The following is a 27,550-nucleotide window of genomic DNA, read 5'->3' as shown; positions in this document are numbered from 1 at the left end:
ATGTTAACGTAAATTCTGCAGCATTTGTGCAATTTTAATCACGTTTGCATAGTATTTAATTTACAGTATTACACTTCTTAGTCAAAAGGAAGAGACAAAAGGCTGTTCAGAATCCAGAAGTCTTGACCCCAGGAGATCTTAGTTGCTTCTTTTCTGATTCCCAACATCCAAGATGCTGGGTAATTTCTCCAGAACCATATTTCATGCTCTGCACTGTTCTCATCTATAGCATTTTGCTTTTCCTGTGGAATGTGTGCATTGGTATTTCTGCTCTTAATATTTTCTTGGCAAAGTAATTCTCTCTTTCTCTCTCTTTCCCACAATATCTTTTGCATACTAAATGTGTAGCTCTGGCAAAGGATTTCAGGTCCTCTTTTCTGAAAGCGCTTTTATCCTGAAAGAGCATTTGATTGCTTGACAAATAAAGTGTCACAGAGCGCATTTTTTCTTTCACAATAGATAGAATCAGACGTACTCCAGGCCATTCTTTATTTCTTTTGATTCTCCTTGGAATATAAGATTTAGAGGTAGGTTAACTAGGGGAATGTCCATGGGAATTGACTGGGGGGATTCTGGGTTGCTTGAGGGCTACCTAGCCAGTTGCTTTTCAATAACCACTTGCATGGATTTTCCATTTTCCATCTGACTTGATTTTCCATCTGTTCACTTGCTCTCACTTTGGCCAGGCTTTCATCCTTCCAGTCACTTCCTCAGTTCTCATACTAGGCACAGTTTCACTGTCCCTCACTTCCCCCACCTAGGTGGACCGAATGTCCTTCCCATGCGGCTGTTCCAGAGATGGCTGTGGGAATATGGCTGGGAGAATTGAATTCAATCCCATCCGGGTGAGGACTCACTACCTGCACACCATTATGAAACTAGAGCTAGAGAATAAACGGCAGGTGAGCCGGGCCCAGGTTCTGGATGAAGAGACCCCTCATAGCTCCGGCAGTGACTGGCTGGGAAGCCAGTCCCCAGAGACACAGGACTTCCAGGAGTTCATGGCGGAGAATGAAACGGCAGTCATGCATCTTCAGACAGCTGAGGAGTTGGAGCGGCTGAAGGCTGAGGAAGACTCTAGCAGTGGCTCCAGAATTGAAAGCCTTGGGGTGTGCATTTTGGAGGATCCGCTTTCTGTCTCTGAAGGGATGTGCCCAAGCCTCACCACACCAATCCTCATTCAAGCTCAGCTGCCTCCAGGTTCCTCTGTTCTGTGTTTCACGGACAGTTCTGAGCAAGCCAGCTCAGCTGAGGGCGACCAGCCCTACTTGAACAATGGGCCTGTTGTGTACTATCAGGTTGACCAAAGGTCAGTGCTGGGGGTGAAGGGGGAAAGTAGAGCAGAGGAGCCTGAGGTGCCCCCTCGTTACCCAGATGAGAAGGAGCTAAGCATCTACTCTGTCCCCGTGACTTCACTGGTGTCTTGTGGCAGAGCCACAGCCACCAGCAGTGCAGAAACAGGGAAGGCTGCTGTATCTTTTGAGCCCCTGTCTTCTGAAAGCTGTCAGTCTGAAGTTCCTCTGCCAAGCTTGCCACTCCACACAGACGTGCCACAAGACAGTTTGCGGCCCCAGAACATGGTGCAGCAATCTCCAGAGAGAGCCTGTGAGCTCCCCTCCTCTTCTGAGGAATGCTCTTTGGGACCTGCTCTGACCGTGTGACAATTCCCAACCCATCATCTTGATGTTTATTTATTGACAATGTTTTTATCAAATGGCCACAGCCATTGGGAATTGTTTAATATTGGGTGGGGGAGGGAGAGGAGAGGGACTGCTTTGTGTGGGCTCCACCACACAAGGAACTAAAACAAGCACTTATGGCTGCCTCAGAGTAGGAGGATCTGTCTACTAGCTGGGCAGCCTCTTGGTTCTGAAGAGGTTGGACCCATAGACAATGGACCCATCTACATGGAACTTTGTAGGGGAGGCACTTTACTCCATCCTACAAGGACCAAATGTGAATGTGTCTCATGGAAGCAATAGAGCAAAGCTGCCTTTTCTAAAGCGCTGGATGGGTTGGAGGGCAGACAGAAGAGAACACTGTTGCTGCTTCATGACATCGGTCAGTCTCTGTGCGTGGTGGAATCTCTCCCTCCAGTTGCTCATCCCAAGTGAAGCTGCTGCTGCCGCCGCCGCCACCCATCCCCTTCTGTCACTTTCAGTGCTGTGTCTTGGTAACGGTGACCTTACTTGCTTGAACTGCTCTAACCAGTTACACAGCTTAAGCTCTGCAACCTCTTATTTATGTGACATTTACTGCCCTTCATTCCCTGGAAGAATCCCATATATTTTTTAAATTCACTATGAATTAACTTTGATCATGACTAGCTACACCTACAGTTTGGCATGCAACTGTCGTACAAAATGATTTTCATCCTGGAGCCTCTGCCCCCACCAGTAGCTTCATCCAAACACATTCATGGCCCATTTTGCTGGCCTTTGCTGGGACTGATTAAGTTTAAATTACTTTCTTTTTTTTTTTAAATGCTGAATGTTTACGGACATCATGTGACTCATGCTCTGTCACTGACTCTGTTCCTGAGCTGAGGTTGTCACCTCCGATTAGAACCCCTTTGGGGATCTGGTTCTGTGAGCACTGAATGCCCTAGGATTGAGTGGGATCTACCTTCCTTTTGAAAGAACTGCCAGTTTGGGTGGGCAGGGGATTCTACCAAGTACTTAACCTTTTGCCCCATGGTTTCATTAATCACTTTTCGCCTTCACTATTCCAGTCTTTTCCATTCTAGTTGCACAAGAATTTGGAGATGATGCTGAAAGCTTTCTGTTCCCCTGCTCCTTGCTTAGCAACCCAGCATTCTGGATGACTTGAAAGGGCACCAGGTCTGTATGCAGTAGAACTGCAGCCTGCTGGGTCACAAGCATTAGGGATCAGTAAATGTGCAATAAGGTGGCACCTGCAATCCCCCTCCCGGGGAAGTGTGTAGTTAATTGTTCCAATTGGTCTTGGAATAAAAGGAGAAAGGATGTCCTTATAGCTGCCACTCACCCCTATGACCACTTTCCTCACTATAGGATAACAAAAGCACTTTTCTTCTCCAGCCTCCTGGGCATCCTTTCCTTCTTCTATCTTGTGGTAAACAGCAGATAATCATTGCCTTTCTCTGTAGTCACCTGTTCTGACCCAGCTCACGTTACATCCCTGCGGTGTATCTCAAAATGGACCGGGGCTTAGCAAGAACTGATTTCCCTGTATTTAGGAATCTTTCTTTTTTCAGACTGCTCAAGGCCTACAATGACTTGCATGAAGGCTTCTGGATATTTAAATTATCCATAACTCCTTATGCATAAGAGAAGGTGGAATTTAAGTAGCCTGTGGAGGGATATATGTCCTCATCAAAACCTGCCTCCCAGCTGAGAGTTAACGCAGGCACCATCAGAACCTAGATAGGAGGTTGTTTTTTTTTCAGGCATATAACTAGATTTGTGTGGAAGCTGAGCCATCTAAGTTTCTAGATGCTAAGTCCGGAAATGAGATTAACAGGCTTGGACGTCTTATGTCCCTTAGTTGCAAAGCTACTTTGGAGTAGCCAAGCCTAACTTAACTAAGCCTTCCAAATGATCAGTGGTAAGCAATCAGTGCTGCCAGTGCATCTAGAAAAGCTGATCCTCCTGAAAATGACTCTCTGTAAGATGGAGTAGGTACAAGCGAATGCTGTGTAAGCGACAGCAGAGAAAAACTGACCATAGCTATTGACATGAACTCCTGTTAAGGCTTCAGAATATTGCGAAGACTTGAGTACTAAAATCCTGATTTTCACTTTATTTCACCCAAGCTCTCCTTGGGCTGATTAGCATATAGTATACAGCTGGGGCTCCTTTACTTTGCCAAACTGGTAAGTACCTAATTGCTTTCTCATCCCCACCTCTTACAGAGGGTTGTTTAGAAGCAATGCTATGTTCAATGGGCAAATGTCTGTTTTAAAATGTAAGAGGATGAACGTGCAGCCTTAAAATGTCCATAGCCCTTTTTCTGTCTTTAAAAAGCCACGCATATGTTGCTGCATGACATACGCTTTCCTTCCTATATGCTGGTCTCATTCCTGAGGGCTGTTTAGGCTTTTACTCCATGCTGCTTTGCCCCCAGGCTACTGTTGGGTTTGAGGGTCCACTGGTGTCTTTAGGAGGGATCCTTCCCAAATCTCACTTGTAGTTTACAGAACAAATGGTGCTATAAAAAGCTGGATTTATTTTCAAAGGCAGCCAATCCTGGCTGCGACACTCACTGTAGCAAATTTGTCTGGTGCACTTCACTTCCGAATCAAACAGAATAGGGATGTGCCACTTCTAGAGCAGTTTGCTCCTACATCAAGTACATAGCTTGGTAGGTATATAGCTTAAGGAGAAGGCAGTTAAAATCTCTCATAAAATTCTCAAGACCGGAAAGCACTTTGGATATTTATAATAATGTCCCCATAGTTGCTTGCTTTTCTACACAGCTACAGTGAAAACAGCACTGTGCAGCTGTTATTAGCACAGGTTTGTTTCAGGACAAGATGCACTTGTATTTTTCCTATATTACTCCTACGCTGTTCCAGCCCTGAATATGTAGCCCTGAATTAGGAACCATTGTGCTGTAGATATGCTCTACAGTATGGCTAAAGCCAGAGGCTTTGCTGCTTTTAACTGTATGGTGTTATTCTGGGGATTGGGCGTGATCAGCCCTAAAATCAAGTTTTAAATGGGGCTTACCTCAATTCTTGCAGATCTGACAGTACAAGAATCTCCTGTTGAGTGCTTAAGCTGTTGCACCCTTTGGCCACATGCCAATACTGACAGATGGTTTGGTGGAATACACTTTCTGAAAATGGAAGCAGCTTCACACTTAAATACCAGAATTCCATTTTGATAATGCAGAAACAGTTCTCATGACTGACATTCCAGGATGCAACGATTATTGTAATAGCTTGGTAGAAACCGAACACTAAAAACTGCATTCTCACCCAGAGGTGTAGCTAACTGGGAAAAAAACAAACTCACATAGCATCTGAACTGTTAAATGTTACACTGGCTTTATGCCATCATTTCCATGAGAACCAGCAACATCTATCTGGTGGTCTTTTGTGCCCATGATCTTGGCAATGTGGGCACGGGGGGATAAAGCAATGCTTAGCTATGACAAAAACAATAAATAGCTATTTGTAGGGAAAATGGCTAAAAAAACACTCCTTCCTGAGCAGTATGAAAAAATTAAGAATGGGCATTGATCTCAAATGACAGAATTTGATTTCTAAATCCTGTACTAGAGATTGGACTTCTTAGAAAGCTTTTGTTTGAAGAATGTTCTTTAATGCAAAAAGGCATATTCTCTTGTCTGTCTCCCTTTTGTTATTAATAACAAAACTATTTTTCTTACTCTGATGTGGTGGTACATTCACCTGTTTTCCCTCCCCTTCCCTTCTTTTGGTGCTACTGAACTGTTTACAGGACAGCCCTTTTACTACCTGGAAGAGACGTCTATTAACTAAGCCCTGGTCTGACATAATTGGTACCAGCCCTGTCCTCTGTCACTTGCAACTGGTAACTTCATAGCTCTGCTTTCCTGCAGGAAATACACAGGTGGCATTTTCAATGTGAATCCAAAGCTTGTCAGGTCCTTTACATTTTGTTTTGCCTTTTATGTTCTTTTCATTGTGATAATGCTGTATTTAAAGAGGATATTTAAATGTAAAAACAAATAAATGCGTAAACTTACATCGAGTGGATTTTGTCCTCAAAATTGTAGTTACCTTATATTCAGTTACAGACCCAGTGTACGTGCACATGTTCTGGTATCTAAGCATGCTCCTTCCCTTTCGCAAGTAATTAACACTTGCATAGTCAGCACTTGTAAAACTATAGCATCTGCCTAAAGAAAGTCAGAGTATATGCGATGTATCCTCCACGCAGTGGGGAGATCCTGCACTGGGTCATTGTAGATATTACCTTCTCAGGTAGTTTTTGCAGTTTAGCCATTTGGCTTAACTTTGATTTGTAACAAGTCTATCAATTTACCTCATAGTGAAACCTTATGGAAAAATCTTTTCACACATCAAGGGCTTATTCCCTTGTATAGATTTTATTTTAAAAAGACTGATCCTACTACTTGGAGTAAGGTATACACAATGAAGACCTGGATCATGAATTTAGTGGTCATTGGTTACTTTATGGGGGAACAACTATTCATAGCTTTGGTGTTTCCAGTAATGTATTAGTCAAGCTCAGATACTCAAGGGGAGTCATAATGATGACATGTTAACAGAATGACTTCGAAACTCCACACTTAAAAAATGATGCATTTTTTTTATGTTAGCCAGCTTGCCATCTTTAATGGTAAACATTCATTTTTCAAGTAAAATACATTTAATACACACATTTCTCACACATTTTATGATTTGCTCAAATACAGACGTCCTCAAGTTACATTCTGTCCAGAATTCCAGCTTCTGGTATACTACATGCAATCTAATTTCTTCCCCCACTAAAGGATTTTTAAAGTCTGCTACACTTCATAATAAAAAAAATCCTGCAATCTTCAGGTTCTTGGGAGACCACAGAATAGATTGGGTCTTCTCTTTTGACAGCAGTGAACGGCGGTATCTCAGCTGCCCCCCTCCCAATCCTTTGCTGCCTTGGGTTACCACTACACCTGCAAAATCAGCATCAGAAAGGAGAAAAGTGGGGGTGGGGTTGTGATTCAGTTAGATGAAGAGAAGCTTCAGCTTCAAGACTGGCCTCCTAACCTCCTTTCCAACTGATTCCCTCTCACAATTGCAACTTGAGAGTAATACAATCCCTGAAACATCTCAGAGAAGGGGGATGGAAGAAACAACTGGCATAAGACATATGGATCTCTCCCCTCTTAGCTGGCAAGATTGAAAGCATAGAAACTGATATATGATTTTGACAATGTACATTTAGCAAATAAGCCACGTTGTACTAATGTGTATTCTGCAATTTTTTTCTTTTTATTCTGCACTGCTCCCTGGCCAATATGAAACAAACTTTATTCCAGCACCTTGAGGGAGTAGATGTGTCTTTCCAGCAGAAGAGTTTGCCACAAGCACTAGCAAGATTTTGGACTGACAAGTATAAGTCTGAACAGTGACAATCCAAGAAAGGGCCTACAAGGTCATAACTGAACCAGACTTAAGTAGAAAGTTTGTGAAACCTACTGCAGAGGCATTTTGTTGTATCTTGGCAATTCTCTTCTCAGAACAGTCAGTGGGAGAATGTTATTCATACTGCAATGTTTCCTCTACTTTCACCTCAACACTAACAAATCATTACAGTTTCTTCTCCTGCTGGATTCTTGCCTTTTTCCCTCCTTTTTTGAGTCAATGAAAAAACTCTCTTCCCCTTGCTGGTTCAGCCAACAGTCAATATGCAGTATACATACAATAGTCCAGAAGGGGCTGTTTCCAGTTAGCTCTTGGAGGAAAGAGTGAAGTTGGTAGAAAGTAAGACCATCGCATGTGCCAAGAGTGAAGTCTCAGAGTCTGAAAAGATAATAGCTTTCTATTGCACTGGATTATATTTTTAAACATTTTAATTATAACTGGATTGCAAAAAGCTATTCTGACATACAGAAACAGGAAGGGGACAAGTCTCAATTTAGAATGATCCCCTCAAAAAAGAAAGACTAGGAAGAATAAGACTTACCTGCTTCATTTAGGGCAGTGTTGTCCAAACTTGGCCACTTTAAGATGAGTGGACTTCAACTCCCAGAATTCCCCAGCCAGCAGGGTTAAAGTGGCCAAGTTTGGACAACACTGATTTAGGGTATCCTCAATAAATCTGAGAAAACCCTTTCATTTTAAAAGTAAATTTTTTGAATGCAGAAGGTTCAACACAATTTTATTTTTGCCATGTTTTTATAGCTAAGAGCCTCGCTATTTTTACTGCTAGAACACAATCTTTCCTGGTGGTCCAATCTAAGCATTCTTCTATTTACAAACACCTTCTCCGTTGCCCCTCCTTGCAATGCATCAATTCACTTGTCTCTAATACTTTTTGCAGCAGTGTCACAGCTTCTGACATGACAAATTCCCACCACAACTTGACACTCCAGAAACAGGCCAAGGCCCTAACCCATGTTCTCCAAGAGTAGCTGTTCCTTCCAGCATGATCTGGCCCCATTACTCAGATTTTGGGAGGACAGCTTGTTCTATGTTCCCACACTGAATTACCACTGAGGTAATATAAGATGGGGTTTTGCTGTAATGGTATTTATTTGCCACAAAAAGGCCATATCTTTGATGATTTTTTTTGTATTAATTGTTTTGTGGGGTCAGCTATTGCTGAGATTTTCCTTCATGGCACCGATGTGCTGTTTTAAATTATTTGATACCTTTTACAGTTAAATTATATCTACAGTGGTACCTTGGGATACGAACGCCTCTACTAACAAACTTTTCGGGTTACAACCAACACCGGCCACAAAAATTTACCTTGATGTGCGAACTCCGCCTCGGGGTACGGTCATTTTTCCACCCTGACACGTGGTCCGCGGCCATTTTTCCACCCCTGATACGTGGTCCGCGGCCATTTTCCCGCCCCGCCACATGGTGCCCGGCCGTTTTCCTGCCCTGCCGTGTGGCGCCCAGCTGTTTTCCCGCTGCGCGGCGCGGCACCTGGCCGTTTTCCGCGGCGCGGCGCCCGGCTGTTTTCCTGCCCCTGACGCGTGGTCCGCGGACGCCAGAACGGATTAACAGTAATTACATTGAACCTTATGGGAAAATTTGCTTCGGGGTGCGACCAAATTCAGAGGGCGGAACGGATTAACCAGATTTACATTGAACCCTATGGGGAAATTTGCGTCGGGTTACGACCAACTCGGGATATGCCCAGAGTCACGGAACAGATTAAGTTCGTATCCTGAGGTACCACTATATTTTTTAAAAAAAGATCAACCACTTATACATCCCTTAACAGTGTCAAGAATGTGGACTGTATATTGCAAGAAATAGAATGTGACATGTTTTTATCCTGCTGCATAACTAAGCCTAAGGAGGTATTAGTTGTGTATTTGCTCAGCCAACTTTTTTTGTTTTGTATACTCCCCTTTAACACCTTAAGATTGTAAATGACTGGAATTCATCTCCTTTTTGAGTCTGTATTGTCACATGAAGCATCATATATCCAAAAACCTAGGGTCAAACTGCCAACTGAACATGTATTGAGTTTACATTTTGTTTTTATCACTATTTTAAATTTAAAGAAGACATGGAGAAAAATGGAATCCGGGACAAATGATCAGAGAACATATTCATGAAAAAGGAGGGTATGAACGATACTAAAATAAGCTAAGCCCTATTTAATTGGCTTCTTCATTTGGGATTTTTATCTTGTTTGAGGATTTTCATCTGGCCGGAAGCCTTAAACTTCATTAAAAACGAAATCTGAGATTTTCAGTTTGTGTCCTTTTATTAAACTAGAGCAGCAAGAACACTCAAAAGTGTAGGGTATCGCCTAGCCAGAGTTAAATGTTACAATGATCCATCTTAAATACTATACACAGAGAATTGAAACAGATATTTTGATGGAGACTAGGGAGGGCTAGATAAAACCTTCCAAGAACTCAGCTGACAATATATAATATATTGATATTGCCTATATAAAACAATAATATATTTATGGATTCCTGGGAGCATCCCCCTCTTTTCTGCCAGAATTCTCCAGCTTCTTCAGAGTTGCTTGTTCAATGTCTGGCATTTATCACTGCAGAGAGTTTTCCCTGACTTGAACTCCAGGACATGAAGGTTTTTATCCCAGATAAATACCAAGCTAATATCTCAAAGGTATTCTGTGTAGTATACAGTACTGCTTACCTGACTTTCCCAATCCAAGCTTTCTCTATAGGTAGTCCTTGGTTAACAACTCATTCAGCAACCATTCAAAGTTACAACAGCACTGAACGAGTGGTACTTATGACCAGTCCTCAAAGTTTTGGCTGTCCCAGCACCCCTGTGGTCACATGATCATGAATCAGGCACTTGGCAACTGGCTCACATGACGGTTGCATTATCCCACGGTCACATGATCGCCATTTGCAACCTTCCCTGCTGGCTTCCCACAAGCAAAGTCAATGGGGAAGCTGGCAGGGAAGGTCGCAAGTCGCTTGGCTAAGTCTCCCCCACCTGGCAGCAGCCAGCCCCACCGAACTGGCGCTGTACCAGCCACCCATGCACCCTTCCCCACCTGGCAGCAGCTACCCCCAGCCCTGCCATGCTCACCCAGCCACCTGTGCACCCTCACCCACCCAGCAGCCATGCTCGCATTGCGCCAGCCACCTGCGCAACCTTCCCCACCTGGCAGCAACCACTTACCTGCCCACCGGCCTGCTTGCAAGCCACCTGGAACTTGCAACTTCCTGCTGGCTTCCTCACTGACTTCGGTTGTTGGAAGCAGCAGGAAATTGCTAGGAGGTCCTCACTTAATGACCCCAATCCTCACTTACCGACAGCGGCAGGGACTGCTGGGATTGCTGTTGCTAAATGATGCGGTCGCATGACATTGCACTTTACAACCACATCACTTGGCGATGGAGATTCCAGTCCCAATTTCCATAGTTAACCAAGGACCACCTGTACTATCATACGTCACTATGGTATGGCTCATGATCAGTACAGCTTGTGGACACATGGTAGCTTAGCAATAATTCTTAGTTCTTAAGAGATTCTGCTTTAATGTTCTTGGCTTATCCATGGTTAGCCTTTAGGTTTTATTTCCACAGGCACCTAGCTAGGCAGAGGGTTGTGTGTGCATTTTGATGTGAGAAATTTTCCAGAACAGTTGTAATAATAACCCTCCTTCCAATAGTTCAGCCAATCTTACCTCTTAGTGAAGAGGACAGTGATAGCCACTGGTTCAACCACAGCCTACATGCAGATGGGCTAAGATGAACGGAATTCAAGCCACGGGTATAACACGCCTGCAAAAATCAGAGGTGTCCTTTTGAACGCAGCAAGATGCTTTCATTTCACATAGAATCCTTAAACCCAAGAAACAGCACTTCCAAGCACTGTGTTGGTGTTCTGTTCGTCACTGCGCTGCTTTGACATACAATGCTGTAGATCGGAGACACATTACCCTCAGTCTGCATACAGTCCCAAAGGTTTGGGGCTTGGCCTCTGGAATTTGACTGATATTTTTGATAGGGGCCAAAAATCTATACATCTAGGGTCACTGGGAGAATGAGCTAATCCCTCTAAGTGTGGCTGTCTGCCCACAGCATTAATGCACCCCCCCCCCTCAGCTGCGAAGACAGATAGGCAGACTTCCCCCTCCCTTCTGCAGCATTCCTGCACAACTAAAAGCAACACAAAATAGTCCCCACAGGAGTCCATCTGGTGCCCACATTATGCTAAACTAATTTAAACCTGGTTTGTTAAATAAGCCATCAAATTATTGGTCACGGAAAGTCTATACTGCTTTTAAGACTGGTAAATTTGACCATTACTTATTTGTAAACTGCCCAGAGCCGATGAAGATTGAGGCAGCACATGAATAAATTATCAGTCCATAGTCAACAACAAAGCCCAAATGTTCATCTCATATGAATTTATCTTACCACTTGCACTTCTTCATCAGTCAGCTCGCTTACTCCTAGTTTCACCATTGCTTGATCCAGGTGATGCAGCTCAGATAGATGGCTCCTCAAGCGATTTCTCAGGAAGAAAGATGGCAAGCGGGGTGTCAGGAACAAAACACGACTGAGAACTTTCTGAGGAAAGCAAGGCAAAGATAACATTAAATGCACAAAGGCTTTCAGATCAAAATGTGGAATGAAGACTACCACAAGTCTCCATCTCCAAAAAATATTTAGCCCATGGACAAGGTAGCAAGGATGAACGATGATAGCAGAGGCATCCTGATTTAAATCCAAGCCATTGCTGAATATGGAATTTTAAGATTTGTAAGTGGGAAGAGATTTAGCTTCTTGGTTTTTCAAGCCTTTCAGCCACAGCACATGAGCAGAGAGGGCAATTGTTAGTAAGAGATTCATCATAAAGGGACAATTAGACTTTTAAGCAGCTATCCAGTTTCATCCCTTAAAAGACACCTACCACATGCTGAACCGTGAGCTGTTGGATACCAAAGGGATGCCCCACAAATAAAGTCCTCACAGCTTTAAGCTCTGTTACATCTGGGTGAAATCCTTCCTGGACCTTGAAGATTAAGAAAGAAACAAACGTGTTTCCCAAATATAAAGTAGGATCTGATCCTGTACACAACTACCCCAACTACCACAAGTGCTCACACATCCTCCCACCAGGCTCTTCTTCACCATGTGCCAAATTCTGTCTCATGGCATCAGGAGATGTGAATATTAAAGTACTTCCAACACCTTCCTACGACTGTCATCTGGTACCTCTGTACAATTGTACCATGTAAGACTAGATGCTACCAGAATTTGCTTATTTGTTTCTCCTCCCTATGATATATACTGAAATTATTTTATGAAGCATTATGAATGCATCTACAGTGTCTTTTCACCAGTGACAAACCATTAAATAACTGAAACATTCTTACATTTTTGCCTAGGTAAGATGAAGTATACAGGATGGTCTACTGATGCTGTCTATGACAGCAGACTCATCTGCATGCATATTAATGGAAAAATGTATCTTGTATAAGGACAATTTTTAAAAGCTCTGGCATACCCTTAAAAGTGTTTCATTATGCTTTAGAAAAGCTGCAGGGGACTGATTCTCTAGTTTTGCTCACATATTGTACTGAACCAAGATGTGGTTTATTTGTTGATAGTTTAGCACAATCTCTGAATCCAATTCCTGTGTTTTATGGCTTATTGCACAATCCAATTTAGTAAACCACAGTTAACCAAACAATGGTTTAGCATATGTGAACTATGCTGTGGCAAGAAAAACAATTAAAAGTTAATAAACTGAATACTAGTTAGGCAGCTCACAAAAAAGCAAAACTCTTATTTTTGAAGAATAACACATCACTTTAAAAAATCCAAAATTGCTTCTTTGTCACTGGAAGTTTTTGGAGAATGAGATACCTTTCTGCAGAGATATAACATCTGTTGGCGAAGCTGAGGATCATCTAGGAAGTGAGATAGATGCATTAGACCATCAATCACTTCAGCATATGCCTCCCTCCTCATATTGTGGTAAGTGTTCAGAAACTCAGCTTGTTGTTTAGGAGTCCAGAAGTGGCGTACTAAGAGCTGTCTTGGGAATAAATACCTTGGGAAGGAGAGATTGTTTGGAAGAAATGACTTACTTCTAAACCAAGACATGCACCAATAAACACAAATTCAGGAACGTATTATACATTAACAGTCAAATCTAGGCCAAGGAAACCCAAATATTGCATCAAGAAATGGATTTTACAGCTTCCATCAATAGTATAAGCTTTTACTTAAGATAATTTCCACTAAGGGGAGAAGAAAACAGCAGTCTGGCAATTGTAACCATAGGCCCTGACAACCAGAAATCCTGTGGAACTCTTCTTTTGGAAATTTAGCCAGGTCTTGCCCACACACTTTCAAGTTATCTTCATAGTGCTGCTGAAAACCTACTTAAGAAAAAGAAATACGATGTCTTACTTTCTCAACATATTCAATAAAGCTTCTTCCATTGTATAGAATCTGACCTGGCAATACAAATAACCTTCTGAAACCTGGTTCCTCTGTCTTCAGGAAGGCTACTCGGGAAATTCCTGTCTTTGGAATTCTCCCCCCAGAAGCCATAATTTAGGTGCCAGGCCAGATTTACCTTGATGATTCAATTAATAGCAAAAGTGATTCTTATTCGTATCATGTTCTGCTTTGCTGTTTTACTACCGCTTGTTTTCCAATGTATTTATACTTTCAGTATTGTTTGTAAGCCATCTTGCACGCATGAAAAGTGGGCGGAAGGTTAAATAAATACACCAGTTCTGTACTTGTGCAGTGCCACATATCCCATATCCTATGCTGAGCAGCCACAGGTTTTATCAATAGACAGAGTGGCCTTTAATCATATTTTACTCCAAATCTGGTACAGCTAATCATCTTTACATCCTGCTCCTTCTCTGAAAAAGAGAAGTTACAATGTTTTGCAAGGCCAAAGTACCTTGCCATCCAGCCATATTGGGCTGATAAAAGTGAGAACAAATGAACCCTATTCATGCCTCTGGTATCTAACATTTCCAAAACAGTTTTTAAAAAAAGATCATGAAGAAACAGGGCAGGAGAAATGCCTGTCAAGACAGTGCTTTTGGCAACACAATTTTTTTCTGTTAAGCATTTCCCAAATCATCAGAATTGTCCTTTTTTAAAAAGTGAGCATTTTAAAGCATTTAGCAATTATGTCAGAAAACAGGTGAGAAGGCAAAAGGGCTGTATTCCAAATTACTCTCCAGAAATGGTACAAAAAGTATGACTATTAATTATTTATAGTCTCAGCAGCAGGGTATATATAAGAATGTGGGATTATAACTAGCCAAATGCACAGATTGAAAATACTTAAGTTTGAACATTTTTATGATTTCTAAAATATGTTCTACAATTTATTTTTGTAGCCGCTAAAATATGGACTATCCTGTAACAATCCTACTCTACAAGCCAGCAATAATGCATGTAAATGATGAGAGAAAAGTCCACTCCTGTCACCTGACCCTGCCAAAATTCCCAGTCATGTGCTTATAAAAAGCTAAATACCCTCTTGAGTCAAGCTCATGTCCATATATTTTTCTTGACAACCATACAGAAATAGTTTGCCACTGACTTCTTTTAGAATCTTGTTTCAACTTGCCTTCTACTCTTTACCTTGGGAATTTCTGGAAATCTCTAATCCCAGTTCTAACTTTCCCAGTAAAGCTTAAGGATGCTTCATCTAGGTAGAGACAAGGATCTACTTACATAAACAAAAGAACGAAATAGTTGGCGAAGGGTGGAAGAGAGAGAATCCCAACAGGAATGGCTTTAATAAGGTCTCTGCGAAACTACAAAAACAATGCATGGTTACTATTATTGTTAATTGCTAGAGACCCCCTTAACCAGCTATTACAATTGGTCATTTTTAGCTCTTTAGCCTTTTAAGTTATTATCATTCCTTTACAAACTTCTACTTTATACCACACTATTATAGTTGTTATAGTTACAATACTGATATTAAATATAATTTACCTCTAGATTTTTGTCTTTAAAAACTTAAACTCTTAGTGGTACTGGTATCATTATTTTACCGTTTGTGCTAGTGATCTAAATTTTAGTCAATTCTTATAGTATGTAGGTTAGACCAGGGGTCCCCAAACTTCAGCTCATTGATCCCTTCATGAAGTTTCAGATTGTTCATTGACTCCCAAACATTTATTATATGAAAATAATTTAATACTATAGTACTGCGAATAACAACAACAACAACAGAGACAACTCAAGGCTGCCCTCACTGGTGGCTGACCATCTAATCCTGGGTAATACTGTCTTGCTGCTAAGCCACCTCACCTTCAGGACTAGGGAATGGTGTGGAGCTCTACAGAGACCCCAAAAGATTAATTGACCCCAATCGACCTTACATCATTTATCGACCACCTATTGACCCCCAGCCATTTACTGACCCCCTTTTGGCCCTCAGCCATTTATCAACCTCTTGGATAGCCCCAGCAACCCTTGGGGATCAATACTGACCACTTTGGGGAACCCTGGATTAGACTGTTAACACAATGGGATGTCTATAATTTTATTCTTGAGTGTTATGTTATGCTGGGTGATGACTGAAATAAAGAGACTACTTACTTCTACTGCATAGGTATTAAGGTTACAATACTCAAATGTGAAAGGACTACAAGTAGGATAAAGAGAAGATGAAAGGACTGTAAACTGGACTTCCAGGAGGCATGGCGAACTGAAGATGTCTCCGTGGCAAAGACTGAAGACCTGGTGAGCAGACAGTTCTTCGGAACCTCTCCAGACAAGGAGAGGACAGGAGATTGCCTACGTGTGCTCCAGATGACTGCTCCTCACAAGGAGACCACAGGACAGTAGTCTTCTTTGGGTTGAGTGCTGGGAGATGAAGGGATTAGCCATCTTGCTTGCAACCGCAGCAGAGCCTTTTAAAGGACACTAAGTTCACAAGCCTCTAATCCCTTTCGGAAATTGTCTATTAATCATCTTAAAGCCATTAGAGCCCTTCAGAATGACAAGTTTGAAAAGTCACCTGGTGAGTTTAGCTTCAACCCCGAACAAAAGAAAAATTAATTATAAGCTTAAGAACGCAAAGAATTTGAAATAAACAGCAAGAAGCTAAATAAGATTTTGATCTAAGAAAGTTATAAATGGATTAAGGATCCAGTTAAATCTGGAATATTGACTTTTACTATAAGATTTTGGAATTAACTATAAAAAATAAATAACTTCTTGTGGGAACCAGATTTATTTTGGCTATCTTAGGTTATTGTAAGTCATAAAGGTAAGCAACTTTATGATTTTAGAAACTGGACACTAGAGGGGACTAAAGATTCTAAGTGGAAGGAAAAAAAATACAAGCCTGCTTTTGGTGTTGTTTAGTACTCGGACTTACAAAATGACACAAAACATCATAACATTGGAAATATTAAAGGAGATCTTTGAAGAATGGAGCCAGAAATCAGTAGCTACAATATCAACAGTGTCAGTAACAATGTCTGACTCTATGGATAGACTGTGTCCAAAAGATGTTAATGAGGGAATGATAGATGTGGAGCAAATCTTGTCTGACAAGACAGAGAAAGTACTGTAAGTGGAACTACAAATGACAGGCTGAGATAATGATTTGAAAAAGGACAAAAGAAACTTGCTGAGGTTTTAAAAATTAAAGGGGAAATACAAATGACAAACCAAGAGAATGACCTGGATAAAGTTTTCTTATTGGATCTACAAAAGAGGCTTGTTAAAGCCTTGAACAAGTCTGTGCAATGGGATAAAGAAGAAATGAAATCAAATCCTATGACAATATTTGAATGAACTAAAGATTAAGACTGTTAGAAATAAAAGAAGGGAATATAAAGTTGGTTTATTTGATCAAGGTTAAAATAAGACCTTTTTTTGCAAAGTTCTGGCAACCCTTTATGGACTTTTTGCTGACATCAGGATTGAAAAGTTGGTGTTTTATGGATTTGCTTATAGATAAGGGATGGGATATGGGGTGAAGAGTTACTAAATCTATCTGTGCTTGTTGTAATGAAGGTTGGAAGTCACTTTATATATTCTTTTTCTTTTTCTTTATTATATGCCTTCTGTTCTCTTTTTTTTTCTTGCACTTTTTATTCTTTCTATTCTTTTTTCTTTCTTTAAGTTTAGTTTGTATTTGTTTTTACTATTGTAATAAAAAGAATTAATCCAAAAATATTATGTATGAAAGAAAGAAGAAAGGACTGAGAATTATCACTTACTGCCTCCAGGTATTCTTTGCAGGGTAGGTGACATCTGAGAGGCCAGGAGCCACAATCCTGGAAGGATGCAGAAGGCCTTCCAGTGACATGTCCATGGAAAAGGCAGGGGCTAGTTTTCTGGTTTGTTTCTTTTTAGAGTCTTAAACCCCTCCAGAGGAAGTCAGTTTTTTGACAGGAGCGGGGGCGGGGGGGTTGTTTAAGGATGGGAATGGAGCATAACACCTTGCAGTGACCTTCCTTTCCTATTCACACCCTTAATTTTAGAGACAAAATTTGCCGCCAAAACTTGACAATTTTCAGGAAATGGAGCACAGTCTCAGCTGTCAGGCCACTTAGGATAGCAATTCAGTCCCTTAGTTCATCTCTTTAATAATTACGGATCCCATAGCTTCCCATCTGAAAATATGCATTAAAATAGCTCAATTAACAAACTTCCCTTTGCACAGGGGAATTACAGTTCACAGTAAAAACTTAGATCTAGGGCCAATGACTGATAATAGTTTTTTTACTTAAAGTTGAATCCAGAAAAGTTCCTCTGGATCCAAATCATTCACTTTTCAAAATCACCATCAACTGTAATACACCAATTTATGATATACTATTCTTGTATTACAAGATGTTACTACATATTACAAGCGCAGGCAGTAATAAAATATATTCCAGCATTATCCACCATTGTGAAAATAGCCTCCTACGTACCATTCTTTGTCTTCCATAGATTAAAAATAAAGCTGTATATATCCTAGACAATTATGACTTCAACTTATAAAAAATCAGAGAGCAGTAACAGCTATATTCTATATATTTCAGCTGTGCAGCATCGGACTAACACTAATGCAAAAGCAAACGTGTCTTGGCACAGTTTTTCTGTTGAAGTGTTAAGTTTTGGAATGTGTATGCTTGCTAAGTACTATGTACAAGCCAGCAGCAATTTTAGGAATTGTGGCCTACACCCAACCTTGCTCTGTCAACATCTGCCCTACAGCTACCCAAGTGATAAACTGTGGGAAACTGATAACCTCAATATAATTGTCACAGAATCTCGTATTGCAGTACTACACACCATGCTGGACAGAAGCAGCCAAGATTTCAATATTATATTTACAGTTTCAAATTAAGTAAAGCTCTAGGAAGCCAACAGATTTTGAAGTTTTATTTGAAGTCCACTCAGGAAAGATTTTGCCTTCAGAGTTCCAGCTTTTGCTCCAAGCTAGTACAGGGTCCTTCTTTTCAGGCCTACAGTAAATATTATTTTTAAAACCTATAAAAGATTTTCCTTGAACATTTGAAAATCAGGTTTTGTAATCTCTACAAGCAAAAACCTCAGAGAAAACCCTTAAGTAATTAAGCTTACAGCTATTTAACTCCAAATTGTCATAAGGTTTTACACTTTGTGGAATGTATCTTAAACAAAGTACAGTTGCAAGAAAAAGTATGTGAACATTTCAAAGGGTGAAAAAACAATTCTGATCCTTCATGTCTTTATTGAGAACAACCATAAAAACCTCATAGTGCTAGTGGAAAAAGTATGTGAACCCTTGAGTTGACCTCAAAAAAGCTAATTGGAGTCAGGTGTTAGCATACCTGGAGTCTTGTTAAGAAAATGAGTTTGGAGGTGTGGACTAGAGCTACATTGACTGATAAAAACCACTCAAACTTTTTGAGTTTGCTCTGCACAAGAAGAATATGCTTATGTGAGCCATACCTCGCCAAAAACAGCTTTCAGAGGATCTACAATCAAGAATTGTTGATTTACATAAAGGTGGAAAGGGTTACAAAGTGATTTCAAAGACCTTAGAAATTCACCAGTCTACAGTTAGGCAAATGATCTACAAATGGAGATACTTTGGGACTGTGGCTACTCTACCAAGAAGTGGGTGCCCAGTCAAAATGACCCCAAGAGCACAACGAAGACTCATCAGTGAGGTACAGAAACAACCCCAAGTGACAGCCAAAGATTTGAAGACATCATTGGACCTGGCTAACATCTGTGTTCATGAGTCTACAGGACGTAAAACATTGAACAAGCAGGGTGTCTATGGCAGGACACCACGAAGGAAGCCGCTGCTTACTACAAAGAACATTGCTGCATGTCTGAAGTTTGCAAAAGGGCACATTGACACTCCACAGTGGTATTGGCAAAATGTTTTGTGGACTGATGAAACAAAGACTGAACTATTTGGAAAGAACATGCAGCACTACATCTGGCGTAAAAAGAGCACTGGATATCATCATGAAAACATCCCAACCATGAAGTATGGTGGAGGAAACATCATAATTTGGGCCTGCTTTGCTGCATCAGGGCCTGGCCAGCTTGCAGTCATTGAGGGGAAGATGAATTCCCAAGTGTATCAAAAAATTCTTCAGGATAATGTGAGAATGTCTGTACATCAGTTAAAACTCTGTAGAAGTTGGGTGATGCAACAGGACAATGACCCAAAACACCGGAGCAAGTCCACAACAGAATTGCTTCAGAAAAACAAAATCCGCCTTTTGGAGTGGCCAAGTCAGAGCCCAGACCTCAACCCAATAGAGATGCTATGGAATGACTTGAAGAGAGCCATACACGAGACATCCAAAGAATATGACAGAGCTAAAGCAGTTCTGCCAGGAAGAATGGGCTAAAATCCCTCCTGAACGATATGCAGGTCTGATCCACAGCTACAGGAGGCGCCTGGTTGAGGTTATTGCTGCCAAGGGGGTGGGGGGGTGTCAACCAGTTATTGATTCCAAGGGTTCACTTATTTTTTGCACTAGCATTTTGAATGTTGAATGAGTGTGTTCAATAAAGACATGAAGGATCAGAATTGTTTTTGTGTTATTATTTTAGGCACATTATATTTGTTAATACTCTTGACTTAGATGATGGTCAGATCACATTTTATGACAAATTAATGCAGAACACCATGAAATTCCAAAAGGTTCACATACTTTTTCTTGCAACTGTATGTGCGATATTGGAATTTAGGCTTTAAGACTGTATTCATGATAGTTTATTCAACAAACCAAATTAAATACATCATGGCTCAGAACAACGTTTATACCACCTCTGATCATTAGTAGCATAAAAATAACATTTGTTATTATTATTATTATTTATTAAATTTAATATGTGAACATAGCTATTTTCTCCTCTCTTTATCTAATCTACCTCATGTGATGAGTAGAGAAAAGTGGGTAGGCTGTGTGGAGCAAAAGTAGGTTAAAATGGTGGGGGAAAAGGAAGGCTGAAGTAGTTGCTCTGATGCTGTGCAGTAATTCAAAAGATTTTGATTATGATGTAAAATTATCATTATTGAACAAATACACCTTTAAAAGAATTCTCACATAAGAACTACATCCAGAAAAGTAAATGGAATGGTATGCAACTATGTATTTTCATCAGAGATGAACTTGTTTATTTTTAAAAGAATATAAGAAATTGCAATCTGCCCAGAATCATTTCAGACCAGCACCATCAGTTCAACATGCCTCCTGACTATAGCACACGACTCTATTCACTCATCATTATAAATCATGATTAATTTAACTAAGATTTATTAAAAAGCCATAATTATTTGGATTCATAGAATAATCTATGACCAGCATGTTCCAGGTTATATCCAGGTTGCCCCAATATAAATTTTCTGCTCCACTGCTTATAGTCTGAATAGTAGTTAGGATACAAGGTCGTTATGTGGTAAGTTTGGTTTTCACTTGGTGCATTGTGTGAACTTAGTCACTGTGGTTTTAAGACATGGTTTATGCCTTATGGTTATACCAGGAACTAGGTCAGCCCTGAGGCCATATCTCATGAGTCCCATGCCCTAATTTCAACTCTATGCAAAAATCAGTTCAGACCTCTGATAAGAACTGTCAGTTGTTTTCCTCCAGCCATCAGCTTTGGAAAGATATAAGACTGTGTCAGAGAAAAAGTATCAGAAAATGGGTGGCCTCATATCTGGTTGAGCTCTAACCCCATCTACTGCTTGCTTTATCGCTAATCACAATGCAGCCTCAGATTATTGCTGAACGAATGAAGCCTTGGACAGAAAAAAGAGTGTCTATTCCCGATTACTGGTCACTCCAAAAGAGAATCATCTGCAAAACGACAACATATCAAACTAAAGCAAACACGCTTCCAGTACAGTTATATTTCTCACTACCTCATTTGTTAAAATCCTTCAACATACAAGCAAAGAAGTCTACTAGAGTATGTAAAATAATTCCTCAGGTAGGAATAAAGGCTGTTGTTGAAGTGCAGGAACTAGGAACTGCCTAAAATTAACCTGTTAACTCCAACATACATAGTGCAATTTAAGCATCAGAAAGTCAACAGGAAAGAGAGAACATTGAATACAAACCTACCTGTCTTAGTCTCTCCATTTCCCTGTATGGAAGTTGATGGAACTGGATATTTTTATGCGACATGTTTGCCTTTATTCTTCTTATTTCTTTTGCTTCTGAAAAGAAAACCTGTAAGCCTGAACAGAATATATAGGTATTTTCAGATTTGTTCTCCACAAACTTCCACTTTCACGTTCTGTTTTTAATTTATTTTTTAATCTGAAAAAATCACTACCCATCCCTCTCTAGACAAAATGTTACAGTTCCTTGTCTTTATTGATTTCAAGGCCCGCTTTGACTCTCTTGCTCATGTTTCTGTTTCAATCTCTAAACAACCTTGGCAGTCTAAATAGTATAATAATTATAGTGTAAGTATAATATAGTAATATAATATAATAATTCATAGTATAAGCTTCTTCAGCTGTGTTGTAAGGATAACCTCTATTTATAGAGGTTTTCTAAGAAAATAGTGATATGCATAGTGACTCTGCATATCACTATTTTCTTAGAAGGAATGAGATTATATGAGACAACTGTCGGGAAATAAAGAGACATTCAGCTTTCCTTGCTCTTCGTCTTATACATGTTCTTTCAGCTCACGACCTCTTCCTTTCCTTCTTGTCATTCTGCAAAACCACTTCTTTCATAAAAGTTAATTTTACACATACACACACGACACACATTCATTCAGAATGTTAGCATAGTGCTTATACATTAATCTCTTCCCCCATTCTATCTCAGATCAGGCCCTGGACCTATTCAGATTTAATGGGAAACATTCCTTTATTCAAAAAAACAAATGTTGGAAGCCTTAAGCTCACTTACCCTTCTCTATTTCCCTCTTCCTCAAGAACTCAACAAGCAACAACTCCCTAGGACTTCTGAGCTTAAAGAAATATGTTCCTGAGAACAAGTCAGGATCAAAGTATAGTCTCAAATAAGCCATAATCTAAATAAAACAAGATTCCTGAAGTGTGAGCATCATAACGAATTGTTCCAATTAAATTGGAAGGATGCATTTTTATGCCTTTCCTTGTAAATCCAAAAGAACTGGAAAGGCGAGGAACAAGCATGAGAATCTCTTTTCATTATAGCTGAATTGGATGCATGTATCTAAAATGCCACATATATAATCAATACATTATAATTAATGTAAGTACTTGTTTCCCCAAACTCCAGGTTAGTGTAAAAGAATAGCATGCAGAAACACTCCATTTTGAGTTTGAAATGGTTGTTTTACATGCAAAAAAGTCTATTTCAATTAAGTTTTGGAATTGTACAAAAAAGCTTAAAACAGAGCCATTTCAAGCTTGATACACATCCAACATTATCAGTAGTCCATTTCAAACCTGAAACAGGATATATTGAATTTAAAACATTTTGCATACTATGAAAAATTAAGATGGTTATACTGTTCCTGTGTTGCTTTTTCACTGAAATTATGAAATATAATTTTAAATGAAAACCCACCTTTTAAAAATGTTGAATATAGCTGATAGAAACGTGGGAATGTCCTTTCCAAATATCTTTCATACTTCTTATTCAGGCATTTTACTTTTGAAACCAAAACAGAGGTAAGCTTTTTTGAATTTGCTTTTGAAGAAAAATGGCACACTGGAAGTCTGAAAGGACATTAAAGTTCAGCACTTGTATTGTTATGTATCTCTTTTATGCCTTTTAGCTCACACAAAAATAGCTTTAATACTGTAGTTAGTAACAGAATTATGGAGAACAGCTACCTCTGACTGATGTTTAGTCAAACACTACAGCTTAAATTAGTCTTTTATCCCCGCAATGAAAAAAGGTTGGAATACATTTTCATAGGAATCATACGTAACTGTAAATGGAGTAAATATAGTTTTGTTACTAAAGCAAAATAACACTGAAATCTAGTTGTGAGGTTTGTTGTAAGACCTATGCTCAACAAAAATGCAAAATACATACCTTGTCAATCAGACACTATGATTCGTTAAGTATCATTTTAATATTCTGCTGTCAGGAAAACATCCAAATCAAGAAAAGTCAGTGTTCTATATACCATGCCCAGCTACAAAAAATGGTTTAGTTTTACTTTCATCAGCTGATGTGCTAAAGCTCCTTTTTTTTGGAAAAACTTTGTGACAAGTGCTAGAACAATGAGGGTTCAATAAAAGAATCAATCCCAATCATTCCACCTTCCACTAACCTTGAAACAAGACAGACATTATGGGTTTAAAGCAATCTTGGCAGAAAGAACAGATTTTCTTCCAAATAAGAGATCAAGTACTCTTTCCAAAGCCAAACTGTAAATATATGTTGATGCTTTATACACTACACAGAATGACATGAAATGCACCACTTTAGACTGCTAGCGCATGACACAAACGTAAAACACTATCTTCCTTTGCCTTAAATCTCTGAACATAGAAAACGTAATATGTTAGGGAAATAATTGTGAGAATCTCCTTAGTTAAGTAGTAGTTCACTTTTAGAAGTGTTTTCATTTTGTTGGCAGTAATCACTTCAGTCAAAAATGGTATTCTCTCCCTCTGAAATATTCCCAAATATAGCCTTATTTTTGGTTAACTGGTACTAAAGAAGTAACAAAAGTTCCAAAGTGGTAGGCAGAGCCTGGGTTTACTCCTGTGGTTTGCTTGGTTTAAAAGTACAGTGGTACCTCTAGTTACGAACGCCCCTCCTTACGAATTTTTCGAGATACGACCAGCTCCGGCCCCAAAAATTTACCTCAACTTGCGAACTCCGCCTCGAGTTACGAACCGGATCCGCGGCCATTTTCCCTGCTGCCACGCGGTTGCGGCTTCCTGTGGGCGAGATCGCGGTAGCAAGGAGACGTTCAGTGAGGCTTGTGGTGTGTTTTGTGGCGTTTGGAAGGTTTTTGGTGTGCTTGTCAGCATGGCTCCAAAGAAAATGCAGAGCAGGCTGGCAACTGACTTTAGACAGGTTTTTCCCCAGAACTGAGCCTGCAGCTAAGAGGCAAAGAAGAGAGGAAACCCCTGAAGGAGATCTCCCCGATGTCCCTCTGGAGGGGGACTCTCCCTCCAAACAATAACTGCCTCCCCACCCCATTCTCCCTCTTCATACTGTGCTGTACTGTACTTTTTTTCATGTTTTTGAGGTTTAAAAATAAAATGCATATGTTTCAGAACTGTTTAGCCGTATTTACATTGAACCTTATGGGGGAAATTTACCTCGGGGTGTGACCAAATTCGGAGGGCGGATTAGCTGTATTTACACTGAACCTTATGGGGAAATTTGCCTCGTGGTTCGACCAAATTCGGAGGGCGGAACGGATTAACCGTATTTAGATTGAACCTTATGGAAAAATTTACCTCGACTTGAGACCAACTTGAGTTGCAACCAGTCACAGAACGGATTAAGTTCGTAACTAGAGGTACCACTGTAGCATGTTGTACAAATCCAGCTGTTGCAATGTATTCAATAAACAAATGTTAAAGAAAACATGGCATAACAAAATGTATAGCCCACCCAGATTATATTTACTTCAGACTGTTCAGGTTCACACAGTTCAAGCCTTTTTCTTCAACCATGTGTCCTCCAGATGGACTGGACTACATCTCCCATTATCCCACAGCACATTCATAGTATCCAAGATTTGGAAGGGGCTATTTAGGCCTCTGACCCCCAACCCGTTGCTCACTGGAGGACTCCAAATTAAAGTATCCCAAAACACCTGTCTAAATGCCAGCTTGGTGTGTGGTTAAGGCATCAGGCTAGAAAGTGGGAGGCGGTGAGTTCTACTCCCACCTTAAGCACGAAGCCAGCTGGGTGACCTTGGGCCAATCCCTCCCTCTCAGCCCCAGGAAGGAGGCAAGGGCAAGCCACTTCCGAAAAACCTTGCCAAGAAAACTGCAGGGACTAGTCCAGGCATTCCCCAGGAGTCAATAACAGACTCCAAGGCACAAACACCCCTCCCCCAGCTGTCTAGCCTTTATTTGAAGACACCCAGTAAAATGGAGCCCACCACCCCGCTAGGAATTGGTTCCACTGTTGCACAGCAATTATCATTAGGAAGTTTTTTCTAACATTCAAGTGAAATTTCCCTTCCTCTACCTTAAACCCATCATTCTGTATCCTGTACTTGGGAACCGAAGAGAACAAGTCTTGAATTTTTCCACCGAGACCTACGCCCAGATGTCCGAAGGATGCGATCGGTTCCCGCCTTAGCCATCTTTCCTCCAGACTGAACACGCACAGCTCCTCCCCCGCTTCGCAGTTCCTGGTCCAGATGACCCTCGCTGCCCTCCTCTAATCCTCTGCCTCCTTCCCTGAACCCTTACAGGATGACCTGGGCACAAGACTTGAGGTGGGAATTAACCGATACGGAACAGAACCATTTCCACCCTCCGCCGCCGGCCGAGGACTTAATGGCGTCACTGTGGAGGCGGAGGGGGCACTCAAAGTATCTCCCCGTGCATGCAGCTCCCCGTTGCATGGAAGTCCAGGAGGAGTCACGCAGGCCTACACGGAGGGGAGTACAGGTGGCGGCTACCGCCGTGCCTCTCTCTGGTACCGGCGTGAGGCTCCAAGGAGCCGGCGCGCCTCCCAGCCCGGATTCTCACCTCAGGGCCGGCCACGGGGGAGGCTCTGATGGGCGTAAAGCCCGGTAAAGGGAGGCAGCGGGCACAGAAGTTCGGCAAAGTCCTAAACGCAAGCCGCAGCCGCCGGAGGAGCAGTAGCAGTAGCAGCGCCGGCCCGAGAGCAGCACCAGCAGCAGCGCCATTCCCCGCGCGGCCGCTGAAAGGGACGCAGGGCGGCCGGGCTTTCGGGCGCGCGCTCCCTGGCCAGACAGCTCACGTGACGACTCCGGGCGGAAGAAGCTGCTACGGAAACAGAAAGTAACCATGCCCCCGACCCCGAGCACGTGATCTCAAGGCGCGACTAGAACGCCCGCTCTTGTCTCCCTCTGGGAGGCGGGTGCGCGGTAGCCGGGGTAGGAGGTGGCGGTGCCTCTGAGGGAAAAGCGGGTGGGTTGTTTTCTACGAAAGTAGGTAAAGGGCAGAGTGGTCAGTGCCTCAGAGGAAAGGCAGGCGGGCAGGGAGGAGGAAAAGAGTGGCAGAACAGGAAGACAGAATCATTTAAGCATTTTTTAATTAATTTTTATTGAAGATTTTTTTTACAGAATAAAAACAATACACTTTGAAAAAAAAGGAAAGGTAAAGAAAGATAAAAGAAAAAAGAAAGATAAAGGAGTGGCTTCCAATCATGCATTTATATTTTATCCTCTCTCTCTAAAGACTCGTCACATTAAATGCCACAAAAATGTAAAGCTGAAGTAGTATAGTATGCGGGCTGAATCCGAAAGCAGTTCTAATTGTGGAAGTTCTGGCTGTTAAAAAGGACTGAAATTTCAACAATCCCAGTTGGGAAAACAACTGGTGGAGATAGTTATTTTTCATTTTGTTAGGGGGGAAAAAAAAGAGGAAACCAGAGGAAGAAATTCAACAGGGTCACACAAAAATGAAGAAGTCTGAATTAGAACCTTGAGCAACGTTGCCTCAAATAGACACATGGTGAGGTTGTGCCAAAGTTTAGGAAGGAGAAAAAGCAGCTATGAATATAGAATACAATGCATGCCTGGAAAGAACAAGAAAATCTATCTGTCAGTGCTTTAGTCAGACAAAGTATAAACAGAATGTATTGATTTCAAGGCGGAAAGGACGCCTTTGCTTGGAAAATGTATCCCAAAGTTACAGCAGTGTTAAACTTCAAGGAAAAAGTGAGATTTGTCATGAAATAGATTACTTGTACTGCAGCTCTACAGTATTGAAGTAAGTAATTACGGTAAGTGGGAACTTCCCCAAAAGATATAAAACTAGGAGAATTTA

The 27,550-nt window shown here is 41.0% G+C and overlaps 2 protein-coding genes across 4 annotated transcripts in view; one reads left to right on the top strand and one right to left on the bottom strand.

Moving 5' to 3' along the window:
• CSRNP2 (cysteine and serine rich nuclear protein 2) overlaps positions 1-5,711 on the top strand; it is a 41,788-nt gene extending 36,077 nt beyond the window's left edge. For all 3 annotated transcript variants that reach the window (XM_007420724.4, XM_025167087.2, XM_025167092.2), the window contains one exon: positions 762-5,711. In XM_007420724.4, the coding sequence (XP_007420786.2) occupies positions 762-1,661 (900 nt within the window). In that variant the 3' untranslated portion in view covers positions 1,662-5,711. The remainder of the gene's footprint in view (positions 1-761) is intronic.
• A 1,578-nt stretch (positions 5,712-7,289) lies between these two features.
• On the bottom strand, positions 7,290-26,528 carry LETMD1 (LETM1 domain containing 1). Its single transcript, XM_007420723.3, has 9 exons — positions 26,285-26,528; positions 23,175-23,326; positions 21,726-21,841; positions 14,869-14,951; positions 13,024-13,210; positions 12,065-12,166; positions 11,569-11,721; positions 10,833-10,929; positions 7,290-7,495 (listed from the first exon to the last, which is right to left on the bottom strand). Exons 1-9 carry the CDS (start codon positions 26,443-26,445, stop codon positions 7,422-7,424), a joined length of 1,125 nt encoding a protein of 374 aa, XP_007420785.1. The 5' UTR covers positions 26,446-26,528; the 3' UTR covers positions 7,290-7,421.
• Between the last annotated feature and the right edge of the window lie 1,022 nt (positions 26,529-27,550).

The sequence above is a fragment of the Python bivittatus genome, unplaced genomic scaffold (genome assembly GCF_059951505.1).
Source record: "Python bivittatus isolate LINGU-HERP-01145 unplaced genomic scaffold, Pbiv_v1 ctg000220_np1212, whole genome shotgun sequence".
Classification (NCBI taxonomy): Eukaryota; Metazoa; Chordata; class Lepidosauria; order Squamata; family Pythonidae; genus Python; species Python bivittatus.
The sequence above is the reverse complement of the archived record's forward strand: the minus strand, read 5'-3'. Positions and strand labels throughout refer to the sequence as shown.